The sequence below is a fragment of the Tyto alba genome, unplaced genomic scaffold (genome assembly GCF_018691265.1).
Source record: "Tyto alba isolate M040663 unplaced genomic scaffold, T.alba_DEE_v4.0 Super-Scaffold_20, whole genome shotgun sequence".
NCBI classification, from domain to species: Eukaryota; Metazoa; Chordata; class Aves; order Strigiformes; family Tytonidae; genus Tyto; species Tyto alba.
In genome coordinates, this window is record NW_024881283.1 from 6,815,808 (window position 1) to 6,837,026 (window position 21,219).

The 21,219-nt window shown below is 55.8% G+C and overlaps 2 protein-coding genes across 4 annotated transcripts; one reads left to right on the forward strand and one right to left on the reverse strand.

Annotated features, from left to right (window-relative positions):
• Window positions 1-1,486: 1,486 nt before the first annotated feature.
• TRNP1 (TMF1 regulated nuclear protein 1) lies at window positions 1,487-4,014 on the reverse strand. Its single transcript, XM_042793545.1, has 2 exons — window positions 3,558-4,014; window positions 1,487-1,591 (listed from the first exon to the last, which is right to left on the reverse strand). Exons 1-2 carry the CDS (start codon window positions 3,996-3,998, stop codon window positions 1,487-1,489), a joined length of 546 nt encoding a protein of 181 aa, XP_042649479.1. The 5' UTR covers window positions 3,999-4,014.
• KDF1 (keratinocyte differentiation factor 1) lies at window positions 3,959-17,834 on the forward strand. Of its 3 annotated transcripts, XR_006165445.1 has the most exons (6): window positions 3,959-4,019; window positions 10,465-10,634; window positions 12,692-13,793; window positions 14,715-14,789; window positions 15,469-16,170; window positions 17,301-17,834. XR_006165445.1 is itself a non-coding variant. In XM_042793889.1 (5 exons), the coding sequence occupies exons 3-5, from the start codon at window positions 12,710-12,712 to the stop codon at window positions 15,549-15,551; spliced, it is 1,242 nt and encodes a 413-aa protein (XP_042649823.1). In that variant the 5' UTR covers window positions 3,959-4,019; window positions 10,465-10,634; window positions 12,692-12,709; the 3' UTR covers window positions 15,552-17,834. The 3 variants fall into 3 exon arrangements, 2 of the variants coding, with proteins under 2 accessions (XP_042649823.1, XP_042649824.1); XM_042793889.1 differs by having other exon boundaries at window positions 15,469-17,834; XM_042793890.1 differs by lacking the exon at window positions 3,959-4,019 and adding an exon at window positions 9,143-9,197 and having other exon boundaries at window positions 15,469-17,834.
• The last annotated feature ends 3,385 nt before the right edge of the window (window positions 17,835-21,219 follow it).

A 21,219-nucleotide genomic window follows, 5' to 3' on the forward strand; every position in this document is an offset into this window, starting at 1 on the left:
CCAAACTGTGCATTTCATACTATTAATTGAAAGCCTGAGAGAGATAATGTGTCCCTTCTCCTGGCTCAGACCTGTAAACTGCTATTAGCAGCAAATTCCCCACTCGGCTCAGGGAATCACCTCCTGGTTGGGATTACAGCTCTGCATGCGTGGGAAAACCTCCAGTGGGCCACGATTTAGTGAAAAGGCAGAAATTAGGCAGCATTGAGGAGATACAGGGTGTCAGAGCATCTGTGAGCTCCACGTAGGGCAGCACAAAACCAAAAATAACTGTCTGAAAACAGGGATTAACAGGAGAAAGACACATCCCACCCCAGCGCGTGACCGTAAAGTCGGGCTGGTAGCTCAAATATTTCTCTGCCACCCATTTTCTGCACACATTCATGTGGAAGTTTTACCTTTTTTTGTCACCTTACACAAATTTTCCAGGGCAGACTATGTCTGCATGCATGTGTGTGTGTGTGTGTGTGTGTGTGTGTGTGTGTATGTGTGTGTGTGTGTGTATACATCTGTGGTGCCTGTCAGAGCCCCCAGACGCTCACAGTGACACTCTGCTGCAGGCAGCTCCCAACACATTTTCCTTGTCCACACACACATAGAGGAGGGAAGAGGTCACTAATCAGAGAAATCCACTCTGGTATTAATTACATGCCATTACCGGGGCTTATTTGCTCATCCCCATTCTAATCACCCTCTCGGTTATATTTCAACCAGCACCTAAGGACACTGCATGGAATGAATAAAATATATCAAAGTTTACTTCTGCTCGCGTCCCGCTGCGCAGTGCAGGCAGGAGTCCGGCGGCAGCACCAGCCGGCGCAGAGGCGAGAAGCGAAGATTACACAACAGACCTGCTGTCTCACACCAAGGTAGTCGCGGCACATTCATGAGTCAGTGAAGTTTCCCCACCCCCCTCCCGCATCCCACCCCAGCCCAAATCAAGTTGGGGTTTTAAATTTAATAAATAAATAAATAAAGGGGGGGGGAGGTGGGGGGGGGGGGGGGTGAGTTACGGTTTTCCAGCAGGAGGGAGGGATTTGTGCAGCCTCCGGGGAAAGCCACTGCGAAAGCTTGGCGCAGCAAAGCGAGACCCCGTTTCGGTGGCTCGGCCGAGGGGTGCCGTTAGCCCGGGGACGGCGAACGCTGCGGCTGTGTCCGGCGAGGGAGCGGGCTCACGGAGGGCTTTACCGGCTGAACCGCTTGCAGGTCCCGGCGGGGAAGGGATGATGCTGTCGGGTCCGAGCCCTCCGTCCCGAGGCCAGCTCAGGGCCGGTGCAGCCGACGGCGACAGCGATGCCGGGGCCCTGCACAAACCTTCTGCCCAGAGAGGGGTGCTTTGTCCTGAGCCCACCGTCGCCACCTCGTGCCTTCTCGCCCCTCCGGTGCCCACAGTGACAGGCTTCGCTGCTGGGTGACATCGGGGGTGCCCAAGGGACTCTTTCTAGAAGCACAGGGAGGCTTCAAGTGTCACCCGCTTGGTCAGTCGTCAAAGCAGTCCCAAAAAATCCAGCTTGTTGGGAGGCAAGCGGTTCCGGTGCCGTCGTGAGGACCAGTCCTCTTCTGCTCTCTGCCCCCGCGGGGGGTGCACAGTCTGGAGCCAAAAATCACTGTCCAGAGATGGTGAAAGTAGGGCGACCCTGAGCCCGCTCGATCCCGCGCTGAGGCTTGCACGGGGGAGGTGAAGGCTGCACCAGAGCCCCCAGCGTGAGGCACGGTCCCACCAGTGTCCTGCTGGCCCAGGGTCTTGGGGACCCCTCCCGGGGGGGCAGTGAGGCTCGGACAGGGAAGGGGCCCTGCCCCACAGTGGCTGCCCTGATCCTGCTGCGTTTTGGGGGGGGTGTGACCCCAGACTGGGGTGGGGGTGTGCACAGCAGATTTCCCTATAAACACCCCCAGACCTGGCAAGATCCTCCAGGGACCCCAGACCCCGCTGGGTCTCCCAACCTCACTGCTCACCCCACCCCAGTCTGCCAGTTCACTGCAGACCCCTGGACCCCTGACCCTGCAGGGTCTTTCAAGCACCCCAAACCCCTAGGGTCCCCCAGGGACATCCCCCCCCAGACTCCTCAGGGCACCCCAAGGACCCCAGACCCTGCTGAGTCCCCTGGAGAGCCCCAATCCTACAAGGCCCCCTAAAGAACCCCAAACACCCCAGGGTATTCCCCCATCAGACCCCTCAGGCCACCACTGAGGTCCCCAAACCCTGCTGGGTCCCCCCACCTCATAGAATCCCCCAGACCCTGCAGGATCCCCCTGGGACCCCCAGAGATGCCTAAGCCCTTCTGACCTGCTGGATCCCAACCCATCAGTCTCCTCAGACCACCCCCAAGGTCCCCAGACCCCGCTGGGTCCCCCACACACTGCAGGATCCCTCGGGGACCCCCAAATCCATCGGGTCCCAGCCCTTCAGATTCTCCAGACCCTGCTGGGTGTCCCCAGCCGACTGGGTCCCCCAAACACTTCATAGCCTGCAGGAGCCCCCCAGGACCCCCAAACTCACAGGTCCCCAACCCAGACTCCCCATGATCCCCCTCAAGGGCCCCAGACCCTGCTGGGTCCCCACACCCCCTCGGGTCCCCCAGACCCTGCTGGGTACCCCCCACCCCCTTGGGTCCCCCAGATACTTCATACCCTGCGAGATTCCCCCCAGGACCCGCAAACCCACATGTTCCCAACTCATCAGACTCCCCAAGATTCCCTTCAAGGACCCCAGACCCCGCTGGATCCCTGTATCCCCTGGGGTCCCCCAGATCCTGCAGGATCCCCCCCTGGGACTCCCTCAAGGACCCCAGACCCAGCTGGATCCCCCTATCCCCTGGGGTCCCCCAGATCCTGCAGGATGCCCCCCTGGGACTCCCTCAAGGACCCCAGACCCAGCTGGATCCCCCTATCCCCTGGGGTCCCCCAGATCCTGCAGGGTCCCCCCCCCGGGACTCCCTCAAGGACCCCAGACCCAGCTGGATCCCCCTATCCCCTGGGGTCCCCCAGATCCTGCAGGATGCCCCCCTGGGACTCCCTCAAGGACCCCAGACCCAGCTGGATCCCCCTATCCCCTGGGGTCCCCCAGATCCTGCAGGGTCCCCCCCCGGGACTCCCTCAAGGACCCCAGACCCAGCTGGATCCCCCTATCCCCTGGGGTCCCCCAGATCCTGCAGGGTCCCCCCCCCGGGACTCCCTCAAGGACCCCAGACCCAGCTGGATCCCCCTATCCCCTGGGGTCCCCCAGATCCTGCAGGATGCCCCCCTGGGACTCCCTCAAGGACCCCAGACCCAGCTGGATCCCCCTATCCCCTGGGGTCCCCCAGATCCTGCAGGGTCCCCCCCCCCGGGACTCTCTCAAGGACCCCAGACCCCGCTGGATCCCCCCATCCCCTGGGGTCCCCCAGACCCCTCACACCCAGCGGGGACCCCCAGACCCCCCCAGCTCCCCAAACCACCCCAGCTCCCCCCCTCTCCTGCAGGACCCCCCCCCCGCCCTAAGCGGGGCTGCGGGGCGCGGCGGGCAGGCGGCGGGCAGCGGGGGCCGGTGCCGCGGTCCCGCGGGGGCGGGCGGGGGCCCAGGGGACGCAGCTGCGGAAAGCGCGGGCGGCGGCCGAGAGGGCGGCGGGGCGGGGGCGGGGGGGGCGGCGGCGGAGAAGCCCCTTCTGCAGCCGCTGGCTCTGCGCCGCCAGCGCCAGCTGGGCCTGGGCCACGCCGGCCCCGAGCCGGCCCAGGGCCTCGGCGCGGGCGGCCAGGCGGAGCTCGGCGTGCCGCAGGGCGCAGTGAACCTGCCGGACCCGGCCCTCCAGCTCCGCCGCCGCCCGCCGCCGCCCCTCCGCCGCCACCAGCCGCCGCCGCGCCGCCGCCAGCTCCACCGACCCGGGGCTGCTCCCGCCGCCGCCGCTGCTGCTGCTGCTGCTGCTGCCGCCGGTGGTGGTGCCGGTGTTGGTACCGGCGCGATCGGAGCGTTGCTCGCCACCCGCAACCGGACCTGGATCCGCCGCTGTCGCCGCCGCCATGGGAACGGGAACGGGAGCCCGGTAGCGCCGCGGAGGGGATATATAGCCCGGGGGCGGTGCCCGGCTCCGTGCGGCTCGGCCCCGGCCGGGGGGCGGCTCCGGCACCGGCTCCGCACCGGCACGGAGCGCGGGGGGCGGGGGGGGAGGCGCAACCCCGGCCCGGTACGGTACGGTACAGTACAGTACGGTACGGTACGGTACAGCCCCGACGAGGAATGCTCGGGCTCGGTATGGCCGGGAAGGCACTGGGTACGGCTCGGTACGGCACCGGTACCGGGCTGGGTACGGCTCGGTACGGCACCCGTACCGGGCTGGGTACGGCTCGGTCCGGTACGGGGCTGGGTACGGCTCAGTACGGCACCGGCACGGCCCCGGGCTGGGTACAGCTCGGTATGGCACCAGCACCGGGCTGGATATGGCTCGGTAAGGCACCGGTACCTGGCTTGGTACAGCACAGCACTAGTACCAGCCCCGGGCTCGGCATGGCCCGGTATGACACCGGCCCAGTGGCATTAGCAGTTCGGGATGCCCAAAAACTCTCCTCCCTTGGTGGGGGGGGGGGGGGGGGGGGTGTCACTGGGAAATGTGGAGCTGGGGCGGGGGGGGGTGTCACTGGGAAAGGCTGGGCTAGGAGGGGGTTACTGGAGGGGTTATCGGGAAAGGCTTAGGCTGGGGAGGCTTACTGGGAAAGGTGAGGTGGGGGCGTACTGGGAAAGGCTGACCTGGGAAGGGATACTGGTGGGATTTACTGGGAAGGGGTTAGGGGAAAAGGCTGGACTGGGACTGGTTACTGGAATATCTGGTTTCATGTCTGCAGTCTCTGGGAGAAGCAGCTTAAGTAGCTGCTGGTGCTGGCTGGGAGATGCTGGTGCCCCAGCTGCCTGACTGAGGCAGGGAAAAGGCAGGGGCAGCCCCTGGTCCCCTCCCCAGGGCTGGGGCTGGGGTATCCCAGCCTTAGGGTGCAGGAGATGTGACACCAGGACAGCGTGTCCTTGGTTCCATGACTGTCACAGCAGCATCACTGCCAGCGTCATTATCATTTAAGACAGCGTTAATAGAGCTGAGAGTGGGCCAAGACAGCACAGAGAGGGAGCTGGAGCGGGAGGGGGCTGCTGCCACCTTGCTCCCCACAAAGAGCCTGGTTTTTGGGGTTCCTTCTGCCAGGGATGTCATGCTCAGCTGCATCTTCACGTAGGTGCGTGGGGTAAAGCCTGCTCGTGTTTTGCATCAGAGCAGCAGAAGGAATAAAAGGGATGACAGGAACCAGGTGTCAAGGTCTCATCCCACCCCCAGACAGAATCAAAAGCCTAAACCAAAAAAAAAAAAATCAAAAAAATAAAACCAAAAAACCCAGCCTAAATCTGTTCCAGTCGAGGCCTGCAGTAGATGTCACCCCCACCCTACGTGGGCTGGTGGCAGCTTTGCTTTCCTTACCTTAGGGGGAAAAATAACCCCATCCCTTGTGCTTTGTGTCTCATTCCTGCTCTTGCCAGCGCTGCCACACGTCTGCCAGACACCGGAGCAGTGTCAGAGGCTGCTGCGTCACTGCTCCCGGCCCCCGCTGCCTGCTTGTCCCTTCCCTGTCTGTCTGTCCCCCGGCTCCCACTGCATCTACACTGCCTGGTGTCAGAGACACAGCCATGACATTTGCTTAAGCTCTGCAGGCTGTATTTCAGGCTGTAGGAAAGCTGAAGTCCAGGATGAGCTGTCCTCACGTATCCGATCCAAATCCTGCTATAAAATGGGGTTTGGAGATTTGAGGGGTTCTGCTCCATCATACATTCAGGGTCAAAGCTCCATTCTTCCTCCCTATGCCTCCAATCCAAACAAACTATGGGGACAGGCAGGTATTGACCAGAACATCCTCCTCTGATTTTTTTTTGCTATGATTCAGTGGAACCTGGACCCCCAAAGGCACCCCAAAAGGGGGAAAGGGCTGGGATCTGTCTTGCAGTGAGCTTTCCCCAAAGTGAAACCCCAGAATTGCTGAGGCTGGAGGGACCTCTGGAGTTGCCTGCTCCATCAGTCACCTGCTTATAAAATAATTGCTTTTTGGGGTCACCCCCCCCAGGTCTGTGCTGCTTATCATCTTTGCAGGTCCAGTCCCCAGTCCTGGGTGACAAAAGGAAATGGAAACAAGGAGTAGATGTGCCTGGACATGGGATTAAGAAATAAGAAGGGGCCAGATGGGCTGATGACATTGGCCAGTGAGGCTGAGGGTGTCGCTGAGTCCCCCACAGAGGCTGTGTCCCCAGGCTGTCCCAGCTGGCCATCACACATCCCAGTGGATGAGCAGACAGAGGCTGGTAAAGGCAAATAATAGAAAAATACAAGAAATGCCCCTGCACCTCAGGGTAAGTCACTGTCCGAGTCCCAGAAACCCTCCCGCACTGCTGCGGGATCTCTGCCTGGGCTGACAAGCTATTAATGATTTAGCAGAGGAGTCTGAAATTAGCAGCGCTCAGAATAAACCTCTTTGATGCAAAAGCCCGGTTAAGAGCGTTGTTCTCCCTTCCCTGGCAGCGACCCCCTGCACCCCACAGCCGTACGCAGAGGCACCGGCTGCTGGGAAGGAGCACCACGCTGCATCCCAGTGCCGGGCCCGGTATCCCCCAGGGAATCTGCTCTGCTCCGGGGTAGGACATAGCCAAGGGCTGTGCACTGGCCTTATCTCCAGGCTCTTTAAAGCCCAGCATTGAGATGTGCTCCAGAAAAGTGAAGCCTTATTACAGACAATACATAATTAAAGTTAGTGCCTTCTCTCCCAGTCTCTCTGCAAGTTTTTCCCCAGGTGTCCCAGTTACCGGGGCAGGGGGGACCCAGGCGCTGCTCTCTCATCCTGGCCCAGTTTAAGGGAAGGAATCCTGCATCAGGATTTCAGGTTTAAGCCCCAGGACTCCTGGGTAAACCCAGCTCCCTGCCCTGCCATCCTAGACCCAACAACACTGGCTGGCAGCAGCGGTTTGGGACCGGAGCCCTGGCACACAGTGGCAGCTCAGCGGGGAGATGATGGGGCGCAGGGAAAATGCAGGAGCTGAGGGGCATTAAGCAGCGTGGTGCTGGGCTCAGGGGGCCATGCTGTGCTGCTCAGCTCATCCTCAAAGTGCCAGGCTCGATGGGGCAGCGCCAGGAGAGGTTTTGTGGCCAGAATCTGTGCTCAAGACACCTGGAAGAGAAGGAGACAACGCATTTCCAAGCAGCGATTTGAGTTATACACAAATGAAAGCCCAACCAGGGAAATGACACCGACTGGAATTAAGTATGGTGTTTCTGTGCCAGAGGCTTAAATAAATAAATGCAGTCTTTGTGCCCTTTAGAGAAGGAATGAGTTTCTTGGCACTGGCACCATCCTTAAAATTGATTTCTCTCTCTCCTCTTTCCTCACGGAAACCAGCTGGTGCATGTGAGCCGCACCAGCTGCAGCCTCAGCACACGGCTGCCGTTCTGCCGGGCCCCCCCCTGCCCCGCTGCCCACCTCCCCTCCATTTCCTTCCTTTCCTCCAAACCTTCAGGGAAGGATCTGACCCCCTGAGAGTGACTCACCAGCTCTCTGGAGAGAACCACTGAGTCGCTGAGCGGCAGCAAATAGGACGGGCTGAGCCCGGCAGCCCCAGTGCCCAGGGACCCCTGAGCATCCCTGCAGCACATGTTCCCCCATGCCACCGCTGTCCCCAGGGGGACTTGGGCAGAAATGACTGCTCCCGGCGAGCGAAGGGATGGATGATGCTGTTGCTTCGCAGGATGTCAAGCAGAGAGGGTGAAATCACCCCAGGTGAAGGGCGCGGGTCCCTCCGTGGCTGCAGCTAGGTGGGAGAGCAGGGTTGAGGGGGGGCAAGAGGGGTGGCTAAAGGCTTTGGGGGTGTCAAAGCACTTGGGCATGGCCTGGGTGGAGGTTCATCCTGGGGTGGATGGGCTCCCGACTCCAGCATGAGGCACCCAAAACCACAGGCAGCACCTGGAAAGGCACAGGCTGTCCCCAGGGCGTGGGTCCCGGGGGACACACGTGGCCACCCCACGCCTGCCTCAGCACCTCAGCAGAGTGGTGCTGCCTGGGGCAGGCAGTGTGGGGGGTGAAGGGGGGTGTATGTTTGCCTGCCAGGGAGTTAAAATAACAAGAAAGGGTGCAGGACAGATTGGAGGGATCCTCGGAATGGGGACACTTGGGAACAGGGATTCTTTGGGACAAGGGATCCTCAGTGACCTGAGTCCACAGGGATGGAGATCATTGGGAACAGGGATCCTTGGAGGTGCTGACCCTTGGGGACAGGGATCCGCAGGGATGGGGATTGTCAGGATGGGGACCCTAGGGACAGGGATCCTCAGTGACCTGAATCCACAGGGATGGGGATCTCTGGGCACACGGATCCTTGGAGGTGGCAACTGTTCGGGGCAAGGATCCTCAGGGATGGGGATCCTTAGTAATGGGGATCTTTGAGGACAGGGACCCTTTGGGGCAGGATCCTCTGGGAATATGGTTCTTTGGGACAGGATCCTTAGGGGTGAGGATCCATGGGGACAGGGATCCTTGGGGAGTGATACCCTTGGCAATGGAGACCTTAAGGGTGGTGACCTTGGGGACAGGGATCCTCAGGGAAAGCGATCCTCAGTGACATGGATGCTTGGGGATGAGGACCCTCGGAGATGGGGCTAGTTTGGGACACAGCCCCTTGGGGATGAGGATCTTCAGGCAGAGGGAGGCTTTGAGACTGAGTCCTTGGGGACAGGGATCTGTGGGGACAGAGCCCCCTGGGGACAGGGATCCGTGGGGATAGGGGGCCCTGGGGATGCAAGTCTGTGGGGAGAGGGGTCCGTCGGGACAGAGTCCCCTAGGGATGTGGGTCTCTGGGGACCGGTGTTCCTGGAGATGGGGACCCAAGGGGATGGAGGTCCCTGGGGACGGGGATCTGTGGGGATGGTGGTCCGTGGGGATGGGGACCATGGGATGGGGATCTGTGGGGACAGGGGTCTGCGGGGACAGGGGTCCACGGGGATGGGGTCCGTGGGGTCGGGGATCTGCAGGGACGGGGACCGCGGGGATGGAGATCTGTGGGGACGGGGGTCCCTGGGGTCGGGGCTCCGCGGGGACGAGCAGCTTCGCCCTCCGCGCTCTGTTGTCCCTCGCGGCGGCCCGTCGGGCCGGGTCACGTGGCTCACCTGGCCCAGGTGAGGCGGGGCCGGTCGCCGTTCCCTGGCTGGCAGGTAACGCCGGGGCGGGGGGGGCCGCGCCGCGCCGCGCCGCTGCCCGGGTTGGGGCGGGGGGACGACGACACCCCGACTCTGACCTCAGCCCCGGCCTCGATCCGCCGCCGCCGCTCGGCGCTTCCCCCGGCGGGGCCGCCCGTCCCGGGCCTGGGGGCAGCAGCAGGCCGCAACCGGGAGGGAGGGACGGCAGGCGGGAGGGACGGGCGCTGCCCCCCCCCCCACCCACCCGTCCAAACACACCGGGGATCCCATCGCTCCTCCGCCCGAGACCGGGGTGCCCCGGGTGCTGTGCCGCCGCACCGGGCCTCCCCCGAGATAGGTGCTCCCCTCCCCCCCTTCCCCTCCCCGCAGCACTGGGGGACAGACACCCCCCCACACCCCCCCCGGCCACCACCTGTCCCCGTGCTGGCGTTGTTCCCCCCACTCTGCCCCATCCCGCTGCGCTGGGACCTTCCCTGCCCTCGCTGTGGGGGGGCTGGTGTCGGTAGTTGCTCTCCCGGGAGGGGCGGTTCGGCTCTCCCTGGCCCCCGCTGGGGTCGGCTTGGCTTTCCAGGGCTGAAAAACTAAGGGGGGAGCGCGGTGGGGGAGCCCGGGTGGGAAAGGCCTTGCTGGGATGGGTCAGTGGCTCTGCTGGGAACCAGCTCTTCCCTGCTGCCAGCTTCTCTTCTCCCCAAAATCCACCGTCGCGGGGATGGCTGGGGTCCCCCGGGCAGGCAGAGGGTCCTCTGCTTGGTGCCCAGGTGGGTCTTCTCCCTTCTCCCCTTGCAGCAATTCGTTTGAGAAGGAAGGGGCAAATTTTGTTTATTTGCACTGTGATGGAATCCTGGTTGTTAGCTGGAAATTGGGGGTGTTTTGGGCCAGGGCAGAGGGAAGCGTTTGTCAAGAGGCAGCTCCTTGACCGGGTTGTTTCTATCCCGAGTAGGTGAGCGAGGGCACCCAGCACGGAGGAGAGGCCAGGTCCATGTTTCTCTGGGCCAGGGTCTCCATCGGTGCCAGCTGAGCACGCAGGGGTCCAGGAGCTTTACGGGGCGACTTTCAACTCCTGGCCAGGCTGCTGTGAAAACTTAACTGATGCTTCATATATTTAAGAGAAGTTGTATCTAAGTGTGAATATTGTATCCTGAATTTAGGTCCTCTGACCCCTTTTAAGTTAATGCTTTGACTTCCCTAGCTTGGAACAACAGTGGCAATACAGTTATCAGCAAACCAATGTGACTTTATTGAGTAACTTCAACTTAATTTAGATTTTTTAAAACTTTCAAAGGAAATCCTGTTCTCTGAACAATGAAGATCTTAGACCCCGGCTAACCCTTAGATGCGCGAACTGTGAATCCCTCCTCGCTCTTCTGAAGCAGATGCTGAAGTTCTTTAGAAGGATCTTTGCTATTCACACACGGTGCCTGCGTGAGAACAGAGAAAGCTCCCACCAATCCTGTGAGTATCAACTCGGCTGTGGATTTTAGTCCGAGCTTTTGTTTATGGCTGGGTTAAGCAGCTGGCTGTGGGTTTGGGTCCAGTCCATTGCTTGTGCCAGAGAAGCCGCTGGATTGAGAAGCTGGGCCTTGTGTGTGCTCCCAGGAAACTCCTGCGAGGGGTGATCTGGTGGTCGCAGAAATGTGAGCTGTGATGGGAAGGGGGCGAGCTCAGCACTCAGGGCCGGAGGTCTCTCTGATGCCTGATGCAGCTGGGCGTTTGTGCAATGTCAGGCAAGTGGTTTAATCTCTGAGCCTGTGAGTCTTTCTCTGTAGAGCTGAGATAATGCTCTTCCCTATGTCAAAAATGCTCTGAAATTCCAGAGTATTATATATTGTTATAGAAATTATTGTTACCGTGCAATGCATATGTTGGATCTCTTGATGAGGACTCAGTATTAAGAGAAACACCCCAGTAAGCAGTTCTGTACTTAGATGAGCTCAAATGTTTTTGGTTTTCAATTCTGAACTGCATTACAAAGATGGTGAAGCTGAGTTAAAAAAACCTGTTGTTCTGAAGTGAAAGCAATCAAAACCTTCAGCTGATGCCGAGTCTAGGGAGCTCTGCCTGCTCAGCACTGAAATTGGAGCATCTGGGGCTTTCATATTTAATATATTGTCCAGGAATGTGCAAAGGGAGCTCCTGAGACATGCGCTACTTACAGATTTTCATAAGCTAATGGAGCCAAGATATTCCTGGAAAGCAGTGGTGTGCTGTAACTGCCTGGTTTTCAGTCTGCGCCTGTTTCTTTGTGGGGGCAACATTGCTATTTGTTTTTAAAAAAGGGAAAAAGAGGCAATGCTCTAACAAGGTAAGACAGATTTATTTATTCATGCTTGAGGTGCCCTATAGAAAGTATACAGTGGAGCAGCAGGGACGGTCCAAAAACACTTAAGCTATGGCTGGGCTCTCACTGCTTATTAATTAGCCTAATTAGTATTTAAAAGGCTTTCTTGGTGTTAGCCAAGAAGCTTAGAAACCATGGACAATTTAGGGGCCCACCACAGTCTGGGATAAAAGTGGCAGCAATAGAAGTAGAGGGTGACAGCCTTGACCTGACTTTCCTCGCCATCGCCCAGTGCCGAGCTTTCTTCATAATAGGGAGATTTAATGTGCCAAACTCTGTGTGTTGGATCTGTGAAGCCAAAGTGGGACATAGTACCCTGTGAAAACAGTTTACTCCTGTGTGCAGACCTGGAGCAGCTGTGTTAGTACAGTGTCAACGAGAAAAACAGCTGAGCTGTAGGATTTCTGTAGTAGGGCTTTGTAAAGGTTTTGCTCCTGTGAGGCATGATTTGAGACCGACTTGTTGACAAGATCTTTTCTTTAATCCAGATGAAGACATCAGTTTTCCTAGGAAAGTCCTTAGGGTAACACGGCCTTAGCATAACTAGCAAAAATCATCAGTGTTAGTAATATCGTCAGTGCTAAATCCTTTAAATTTGAATAACATTGAATAATCTGGAGTCTGAATTGGCAGCTTGCATAATGGTTGATTGCTTGTCATCTCCTCCTGGGCACGGTGTAACAGATAAGCGCTATCAGGGCTCAGCTTAATCCTAAGGAATGCAAGACAAAGGGGAAGTTGTTTAAAAGAAGATACTTTCCCTTTGGAGCCTGTCAGCTGGCTCCACCTGTGACTGTGCTGCTCATTTATTGCTCTGGAACAACAGCTCTGGAGCTTGATCTGTCTTCCAGCTGCATTGAGGAAACCTCCTCTGAAGGTTACAGGGATTTTGATGTCTTAAAAATAGTCCTTTTAAAACGTATCTCTTCTGATTCAAGCATCTACGGGAAGAAAACAGCAAAGCTAGAGTAGTCGGAGAACCCTGAAACACAGGCTGGATTCCCTCTCTGTGTGACAAGTGAGAACAGCATAAGCCCTAATGCAAAATATTCTGTAAATAATTGAAATGTTGAATTTGTAAATCACTGAATTTGAATGTTAAGTCCTTCTCTGCCGATCAACAGCTTGCTAATGTGACAAATGCTTGACTTGAGACCTTCTTGTTCTCCAGGTGCCTGAGCAGTGAGCCATGCTGAGCCAGAAAACAGGACTCCCCCACAACCTGAACAGCCACCGCCAGTCCTACCAGGAGGCTGTGCCCCTGCGGACCAGAGCATCCAAGGAGACAGATGTCAGTTTAGAGGTGTTCAGCGGCTCTACGCCTGAAATCAAACAGAGCTGCACCAGAGCCCAGCAGATGCGGGATAGGAAAGGTCGCAAAGCTGACCTCAAAGACTCCAACGGGAGAGAGGCAGAAACAATTACCTTTATTTCTGGTACAGCAGAGGCTCCCCCAAACCAGAGCTTCTGCTGTTCCTCTCTGTCTCAGGCCTGGAATACATACAAGGCTGTTTTCTGTTGTATAGTGACCTGTGGGGGATGCTTTCAGGACTGCAGTGTCTGTATCCCGTATCCAGGGCCCACCGAGACCTCCACTGATGATGGAAAGAATGGAGATTATAATGGGCGACTGCCAAACAGCCCCGCCAACGTCTCTCCCACTGAGAAGAATGGGAACCAGATCAAAAAGTCCAGCATGGGTAGCAGTTTCAGTTACCCAGATGTAAAACTGAAGGGCATTCCTGTCTATCAAAACAGGAGCCCCAGCCACCACCTGGAATCAGATTCATGCTGCAAAGAGCTGCTGCCAGAGAAGCCCTTCAGGAACAGCATAGAAAAGCCCCCGCTCCCCAGCAGCCACCGGAGTTCCGAGGAGTATTATTCCTTCCACGAGTCCGACCTGGACATCAGCGAGCTGAACGGCTCCATGTCCAGCAGGGAGATCGACGTCCTGATCTTCAAGAAGCTGACGGAGCTCTTCAGCGTCCACCAGATCGATGAGCTGGCCAAGTGCACATCAGACACTGTCTTCCTGGAGAAGACCAACAAGATCTCGGACCTCATCAATAGCATAACTCAGGACTACAACCTGGATGAGCAGGATGCTGAATGCAGGCTGGTCCGAGGCATCATACGCATCAGCACCCGGAAAAGCAGAGTCCGGCCCCATATTTCTCTCCCAGCCAGCCAGAGCCACGAGAAGTCCAGCAGAGGCAACGCACCAGACAGTGGTAATGAAACGATGCTAGAGTCCATGGTCATCAGCCAAGACGGTACGTGCGGGTTCCTTGGTGTTACAGCCTCAAGAAGAGAGGGTTATTTTACCAAAGCCATGGAGCAGCAGGCTGATGTCTGTCTTCGGGCTGGGCTTATTTTCCTGGGATGTGTGAATGGAGAGGTCCTTCTGTATTCCTGGAGACCTCTGCTTCTCACCAGTCATGGTGTTCTGACTTCTTTGACAGTGTCTTCCACTGTCGGTGAAGTTGGCGCTGAGCAATCTAAGGGCTTATTCTGCTGCTACTGTGATGATTCTGGCTTTCCTCTGCATCTCTAAGCTAGGCAGAAAGACCGTGAGTCAAACTTAACTGGTATGACCAGACGAGCTGGCTTGTGCCAGAGGATGTCCAGTTCCTAAGATGGCTCTCTCCGCTGTGTTCTACCAGCGCTCTTTGCTAGTGCCACCCTCGGACTGCCATGACAGGGTGTCTCCGTGGAGCTGAGACTTCCTCTACACAGTGGGGTGAGGAGCAGCCAGTAAATACCCCTGCAAAGAGGAGGGGAGGGCTGCTGCCACAGCGAAAGTGCCTCATGAGTCTGTCAGGGATGCTCTCCTCCTTGTCAGGAGCAGCCTGCAGTGACTGACCTCCTGAACAGGTTGTAAGAGAGTTTGCTGTAGAAAGACCTTGAAAAGCTGAGTATGGGGGGCAAGGAGACATCCAGGAGTAACAGAGGAAACCGAGGCTTCGCCAGTTTAGCAGTAAGGCTGCTTGTTGCTTCCTGGTATTTAGGGACTATAAAGCTCAGATTACCAAGACAATGGTGGAAGCAATCTGAAGAATCAGACTCTACCTCTTCTATTACCTGAGGGTGGTGCCTTCTGAAGGAGCCCTGTGTGTTCCCTGACAGGCATCTTTACTCTTGAGTCATAGCTGCCCATCCTTTCCTGTCTCAAGCCCTCTTGGTTTCCATTCCAGATTTGGCTGTGCAAATATCGGAAGAAACACCAGCAGATGTGATAGCCAGGAATATGAGGCGGCATAGCAGCGCAGGTAACGTACCTGGCGGGGGAGTCTTTGCTGTAAAGGCATCGCAGGAGTGAGGGGAATGCCCTGAACCTCTTATATTATGTATGCCCTCAGTTTTCACCATCTGCAAAGGCGGAGCTGCCACCTGCCTCTTAGGTTACCGTAAGGGCCATAGTTCTCCTGAGCTCTGGGAGTGGAGGAGGCTCAGAAAGCTGGTGTCTGCCCGGGTTGGTGGGTCTTTCTGAAGGAGAATGAAACCCAAGTTTGGAGTGCTCTCTGTCCATGCACGGTGCTTAACCCGAGAGCTTTCAGTCTCTGGGTATCCTGACAAAGTTCGGGGTTGTATTTGGGGTGTGAGCAGCTGAGGTCACAGCTGGGTTATACTGGGAACAAAAGGAACTGTGCAAAAAGGAATCGAGGGAGAGTGACAGGCTGTCCCCTGAGCTCTGATCCTTGCGGCATGCATGCTCCACTCCAAAGAGCAGCCCAGGGCTAAAAGACAAGTTTTCTCCTGCGTAATAACAGATCTCTCCTAGAAGATGGCTACAATACAGGCAGGGTTGTTCCCTGCCTGTGGGCTTTGTGTGGCTTTCTCCTCCCTCATGATACACAAAGCCTTTTGTGGCAGTTGCTTGCCTAACTGCCAGGAACTGCTATAGTTCAAGTTGTCTAATGTCACCATCTCTTCTCTTTCCTCTCCAAGGCTCTCCAACAAGCAGAGATTCTTCTTTCCAAGACACAGAGACTGACTCATCTGGGGCACCTCTGCTTCAGGTGTATTGTTAAGGAAAAGGACCCAAGCAGTAGGCAGGCTTTCCAAGGCTCTGCTGCAATCAGATTTCTCCTCTTTCAATATGGAGTGTGCTATGCCACTTTTTTTCCCCCAGTCTACCCCGATCCTTTGTTGAAGCCAAATTTCTCCTGCTGTCTGAATTTCCCTGGAATTTTTTTTTTTTTTTTTTTTTTGAACAATATAGAACATCAGGGAAGTGGACTGTGGAGCTAATGAACTTGAGAGGTGGAATGTGTGCCCAGGGAGGAGAAGATGGACAAGGAAGTATCAGATAACTTGCGCCTCTAAGATTTTCATTCTTCACGTGTAGCTCCAACAACCTCAGTGGCCCAGTCCTTTCCCTGCTTTGAGGATCTGCTGTACAGTTCTTGCTTTCTGGCATTGCATAAGTTAACTTGGGTAGGGAATAACTGGATGGTGTCTCTGTGCCGATGCTGAGGTGGAGGCCAAGCACCCCTCCTCTCTAGGGACCGAAATCTTTATTTAAAGTGTCTGGGTTGGTCCAAAAAATGTAAGTCCTCTATCCACGGTGTTTGCAGTAGCCAGATCTGCCTTCCTCCTACTGACCCTTAGTGTCATCATTTCCTGCTGCCTTGTAAGGAGAAGGTTCAGGTAACGTGGTTTATTTAATCTTTGGCCTTTTGGCATGTCCCCTGAGATAGTGCCCGTCGCAGAGGGGTGCAGTGCCTGGACAGCTGCCCCACTCGCATCTCCTGAGCAGACCACGGGGATCAGCTTTGCAGTTGCTGCCAGTCTGGTGTGAGCTGCGGGCGGGAGCTGTTACCAATTGCACACGTTGAGCTGTGACTTGCATGCCAGTCAGCTCTCCCTCACTCATCTGCCAAGCCTTCTGCGTTTCCCCATCACACTTGGTGTCATGCTGACTGCTGGGCAAGCCTTGAGCTCGGGTTATGGCAGGAAATAGTTAATTTTTGAAGTTGTTGTAACTAAGAATTGGGCTCTGACTATTCTGCTAGAAACTCCCTTAAAAAGGGCTTGTTTTAAAAGGAAAGCCTTCCCTGAGGGTGTCTCCAGAGGGTCTGTGAGGAACTGCTTGGTGCTGCCTTTCCCCAGTGGGCACTCGGTGCCTTCTCCTTCCCTTTGCCCCTCTCTAACCGCCAGCCAGAGGCAGGAGATGTGCTATCTCTACTCGAGGGCACGGCGCCAGGTGACCTTGAGGGCTGCAGCATTGCAGCAGGAGGAAGCTGTATCTTACTGGTGCTGCCACTCGGTGGTTTATCAAAAAGTAAACACATGAAGCCATGGGACCTGATTCAGGTGCCCTTGGACATGAATAGAAAACGCTTAGGTGAATTTACCAGCCATAGAATAAACACACTCACTGGGTTTTGGGGAGAGGAAAACCAAAAATAGGCCCTGTGATTTGGTGTGGACCGCGTTTTTGTGCCTTTATTGAACTGAATTGTGCCTTCATTGAACTAAAATGTGCCTTCATTTCATAGCCAGTGATTACTCTTCAAAAGTTTGGGTGGGGGGGAAAGGACTTAATTTTTCACATCAGCAGTCAGGCTTATTTAACTGGCCAAAGCCCTTTGAAATGTACGGTTCAAGTCCCTGTTAGAGCCTGTTTTTGTAAACTGCTCATGTTTCAGAGCATGCTTTCATAAATCATGGACATTACTCAGACCACACCTTGAGACGCTGACAGAGAGAGATTTTGAAAATAAAGGGGAGAGACTGAGACTTGGATTTGGTTTCCCCTCCCTGCTTTGTTTTTAAAGCTGTCGGTTCATGAAAGACCCCATTTATGCAAGGAAGAGACTTGAAGCAAGGCCAGCCCAGGACTCCCAGAGGATCTGTGTTTGGTCACCTCCTTCCGAATGCCACATGTTCCGATGGACTCGTTTGGCTTCCTGCTACTGACTGGATTTGTACATAAGTATTTGGACAAGTTTACTTAAACCTGTGCACTGAGGCGTCAGCACGGGTCACACTGACACGCAGCCGTGTGGTCTGTGAGCTGGAGCTTTGGAGACGAGGGGCGAGGATGGACTTGCAAAGAGCTGCCGATTGCTATTACAGATGCAATAAGACATTTTTTTATGTTTAGTCTGTGTACGAAGAGTGAGTGTGGATGGGTTGAGCTTGCAAAATAAGCCCCAAAACCCCCAAAACTCACTGGGAGGAAGACAGACTGTCGACTTGATGGTCCCTGAAGCTGGTGCACCTGTGGTGTCTTATGGGATTCATTTGCACTCCTTTAGCCTTAAACATCTGATTTGGTCTTTTTTATAAAGCAAAAGATGTTCTCTTTACCTGTGCTGTGTCTTTTACATTCCTGCTTGCATCAGTTTGGGGAGAGCATCCCTCAGCAGAGGGAACCTGGGCCGCGCGGGGGGGTTGCAGGGGGTTGCTGATCCCTGCTTTCCCAGCAGCACATGGACAAAGATAATTTTCATCCATTTGGCAGCACTTTCCCGTGCCCGGGGGGATTGTTCAGAGGGCTGAGTGCCAGGCTGGGGCATGCATGATGCACGGGAAGCTGGGTGCAACTAAAGGAGCCTCTGGGGAAGTGCCGGTTTGCATGCGGGGAAACCTGGACCTTCCCTGAGGGGTGATACTGGAACAGCTCTGGAAAAACTGAGCCTGAGGGGGAGAATTTCCATCTCATTCCCTGTGCTGTAGGCAGCTGTTGCTAGAAAATGCACGAATTGTTCCAGAGTAGCTGCTGTCCCTGATGGCGGGGCAGGATCCGCTTGGGGAGGGAGGCTGCCACTGTCTCTGACCCTGTGACTTGAAGGAGGAGTTTTGCACTTTCTAATTTCACTACAGAAACTCGGCCAATAACCTGCAGAGCTCCATCCCCTGCCACTGACTGTCCCTCGCCCTCCCTGGGCTGGGAGGTGGTCATGGGTGGGTTCTCCCCTCCCTGGTGCACAAGACCAACTCTCCCGCTGCCCCTGCGAGGGAAGAGGGGGGGGATAGTGTGAAGGATTAGCACTAACCCCTCTTTTTATTTTTTTCCTTTAAGTTTAGTCTGTTAAGGACTTGTGATTCTTGTCTAGCCTGGGGAGACAGGCAGAAGACAGCCCAAACCTGAGTCCTCCTGCGCCTGGTGCCCCATCTGCTCTGTCTCAGTTTTATTAAAGACCGAGTTCAACTTGGCCAGCCGGCAAAGACCACTGCAGGTGTGTGAGAGATGTTTCCTGGAAGGATTTTAAAGCTGTGGACAGGTAAATGCCACCTTCTCTTAGCTGGGAAGGGTCTCCAGAGGAGCTGCTTTTGTGCCTGGAGCCCTTGCACCAGCCAGCTGGGGCCCCAGGGGACTCGAGCAAAGGCTGCCAGCACCAGCTTGGTGGCCAACCTTGGGCACCCTGTGTGGGCACGTGGCTGTGTCACTGCCGTCTCTACTGTCCCCACCTGCTCCTACGCTTCCTTCATAGTTCCCCCTACAAGTCTGGGCCGCATTTTTCTGCCCTCTGCCTACCTTTCCTCTCTAAATTTCTCCAGAGCTTCTCCTGGAGGAGGTTAGTCTCCCCTCTGCAGGCACTCAGGCAGCTGGAGTGACCGAGTGGCTGTAACACGCAGTAGTGTTTCTGCTTCTCTTGGGCACATTGAATCCCTGGGGAAAAACTGTTTCTGGAGGCTTCGGGTCCAGTCACTGCTCTGTGCAGCTCTGCTGGGTGCACAGCACCGGAGCTCATCCCCTGCCTCGAAGTGCTGCTTCCTAACTAGCTGGCTGCTTCAGAACTCCTGCTGCAAGATCACTGCAGTTTCTGGAAAGATTTGCAAACTTTGCATTTAAAACTATGATGCGTAGTTGAGCGATCTCTGCTGTCGGTCCTGTGTTCAGCAACTCTCCTGCTTTTGAGCTTGCTGCATGGATCATGGGTTTCCTCACCCACAACTGCACGTGGAATGAATCCACAGGGGTTTTTTTGTCTGCTGAAGGTCGTGTTCACCAGCTGTCTTGGCTGTTGCTGTTGTGGTTTTTGCTCTGAACATTAGTGTTGAGTGTTCTGCTGAGTGATCTGGCAGAAAGAGTTGATTGCCCAAGTGGAGATCTTACAAACACGAGAGCCCTTTACCTGGCCGCATGTGTGTAAACATGCTCTTCTCACGCAGGTACTTCCTTTTGGGAGCCTGACTCAGCACTCTGCTTTTCCTGAAGACTTTGCTTGATTTTATTGGGCTTGGTTTTGCCAGGAGACTCTCCAGAGACTCACACTGCGCGTGGGTCCTTGCCGTGCCGCAGAAGTGCGGCTCTTTAGTACAGTGACTTCAGCAGGATCCAACGTGCTGCGCAGCCCAACTGCCAGTGGTTCCTTGAGTTCGGGTTAAGGAGGATCAGTAACTCTGCCAGGAATGGATGCACGAGGCTTTGAGTGTTAAGGAAAAAGGATTCATCTTCCCCATCCGCACCCTGAACTACTGAATTATTTATTTCAATATGTAGCTTAAGTTAGAAAGCGGATGGATTTACCCTAAGTCTTTACAGCCTGGTTCTTAGCAGTAACAGAGAAGCTGTGGCTTCTCCTCAGAGTAAGCAGTAATATTAAATAATACTCACTGCCTCCATTTCCCTCATTGGGGTTTTGCTGTTTTGTTGCTCTTTCCAAAGCAGTCCCACAGTCTGGACCATTTCCCAAATGGTCTGAGCTACAATATTAATTAATAAAAGCTAAGCCAAGAGCGGCTGTTAAAAAAAAAAAAAAAAAAAGACAGAGGGAAACTTTTACCATATGGAAAGCCCTCTGCAGAGCCTGTATGCCTTCAAGGTTTTGCTTTTAAAGGACGTGAGAAGCAGCCCAGCAGCAAGGGAGCCATGGCCGGGTGGGCAGAGGAGCTCCGGGCTGTGCTGGCAGCGGCAGCTCCGGCGGGTGGCAGCACCGAAACGGCTTCTCCCGGTGACTTGACACGGGTGTGGAAAGGCCAAGGGACCTTCATCACCTGCCACCCTCCAGCACGGCTCTCCTCGGTCTGCTGGGCCTCGGGCAGGGAAACAGCTGCTGGGAGTCAAGACAAGGATGTATTTGTAGGGTTTGGTTTTCAACGTCCCTCGTGGTGCTCGGTGATTCCCCTGCCGTGGTCCCAAGGTCACGGTTTGTGGTCTCCAGTAACTCAGACTGAGGTGGGGCTTTGTGTTCTTTAAGCCACTTCTGCAGCTGCTCAGACCAGAGCTGCCCTGCTCTGGCCTGGTTTATTCCAGGGGAAACTGCCTTCTGGAAACAAAAGGGTGCTTTTGATTCACCTTGGCCTGGGGGAAGTCAGTGGCAGCTGGGTGTTTGCAGAGGACAAGGCCGTCGGGAGAAACACCTTCTGTTCCGCTGGCCACAAGGGTTGAAGTCCAGGGGTAGCACTGGGATCAACCGCTGTCCACAAACACCCCCAGCCCCGGGGCATTCACCTGCCGTCGGGGTCAGCGCTGCAGTTACGGCTCTGTTCTCCCAGGACCGTTTGCCTTTTCCCTTCATCTGCCTGAAAGGCACAACGACACTCCTGCAACCCAAAAACTTTCCCCCAGCTTCCTCTGGGGTTTCTGCCACTGCTTTTTCTCTGTCTTCTCTCACCTGCCACCCAACCTGCCTCCTGCAAGTGACACCAATCAGAGCCAAGCCCAGTGCCAGCCTGAACTGGAAAACTCAGGAGTTTCACAATTATTGCTACGACCCTGCAGGGGCTGAGGACAGGGACAGCCCC

Bases quoted from the DNA above. Each gene is read 5' to 3' on its own strand.
- KDF1 (XM_042793889.1), top strand. From the start codon at position 12,710: ATGCTGAGCCAGAAAACAGGACTCCCCCACAACCTGAACAGCCACCGC. The intron at 13,794-14,714 runs GTACGTGCGGGT...TTTCCATTCCAG, and splicing joins CATGGTCATCAGCCAAGACG to ATTTGGCTGTGCAAATATCG. The intron at 14,790-15,468 runs GTAACGTACCTG...TTCCTCTCCAAG, and splicing joins GAGGCGGCATAGCAGCGCAG to GCTCTCCAACAAGCAGAGAT.
- TRNP1 (XM_042793545.1), bottom strand. From the start codon at position 3,998: ATGGCGGCGGCGACAGCGGCGGATCCAGGTCCGGTTGCGGGTGGCGAG. The intron at 1,592-3,557 runs GCCCCCGCCCGC...TTTTGGCTCCAG, and splicing joins TCCGCAGCTGCGTCCCCTGG to ACTGTGCACCCCCCGCGGGG.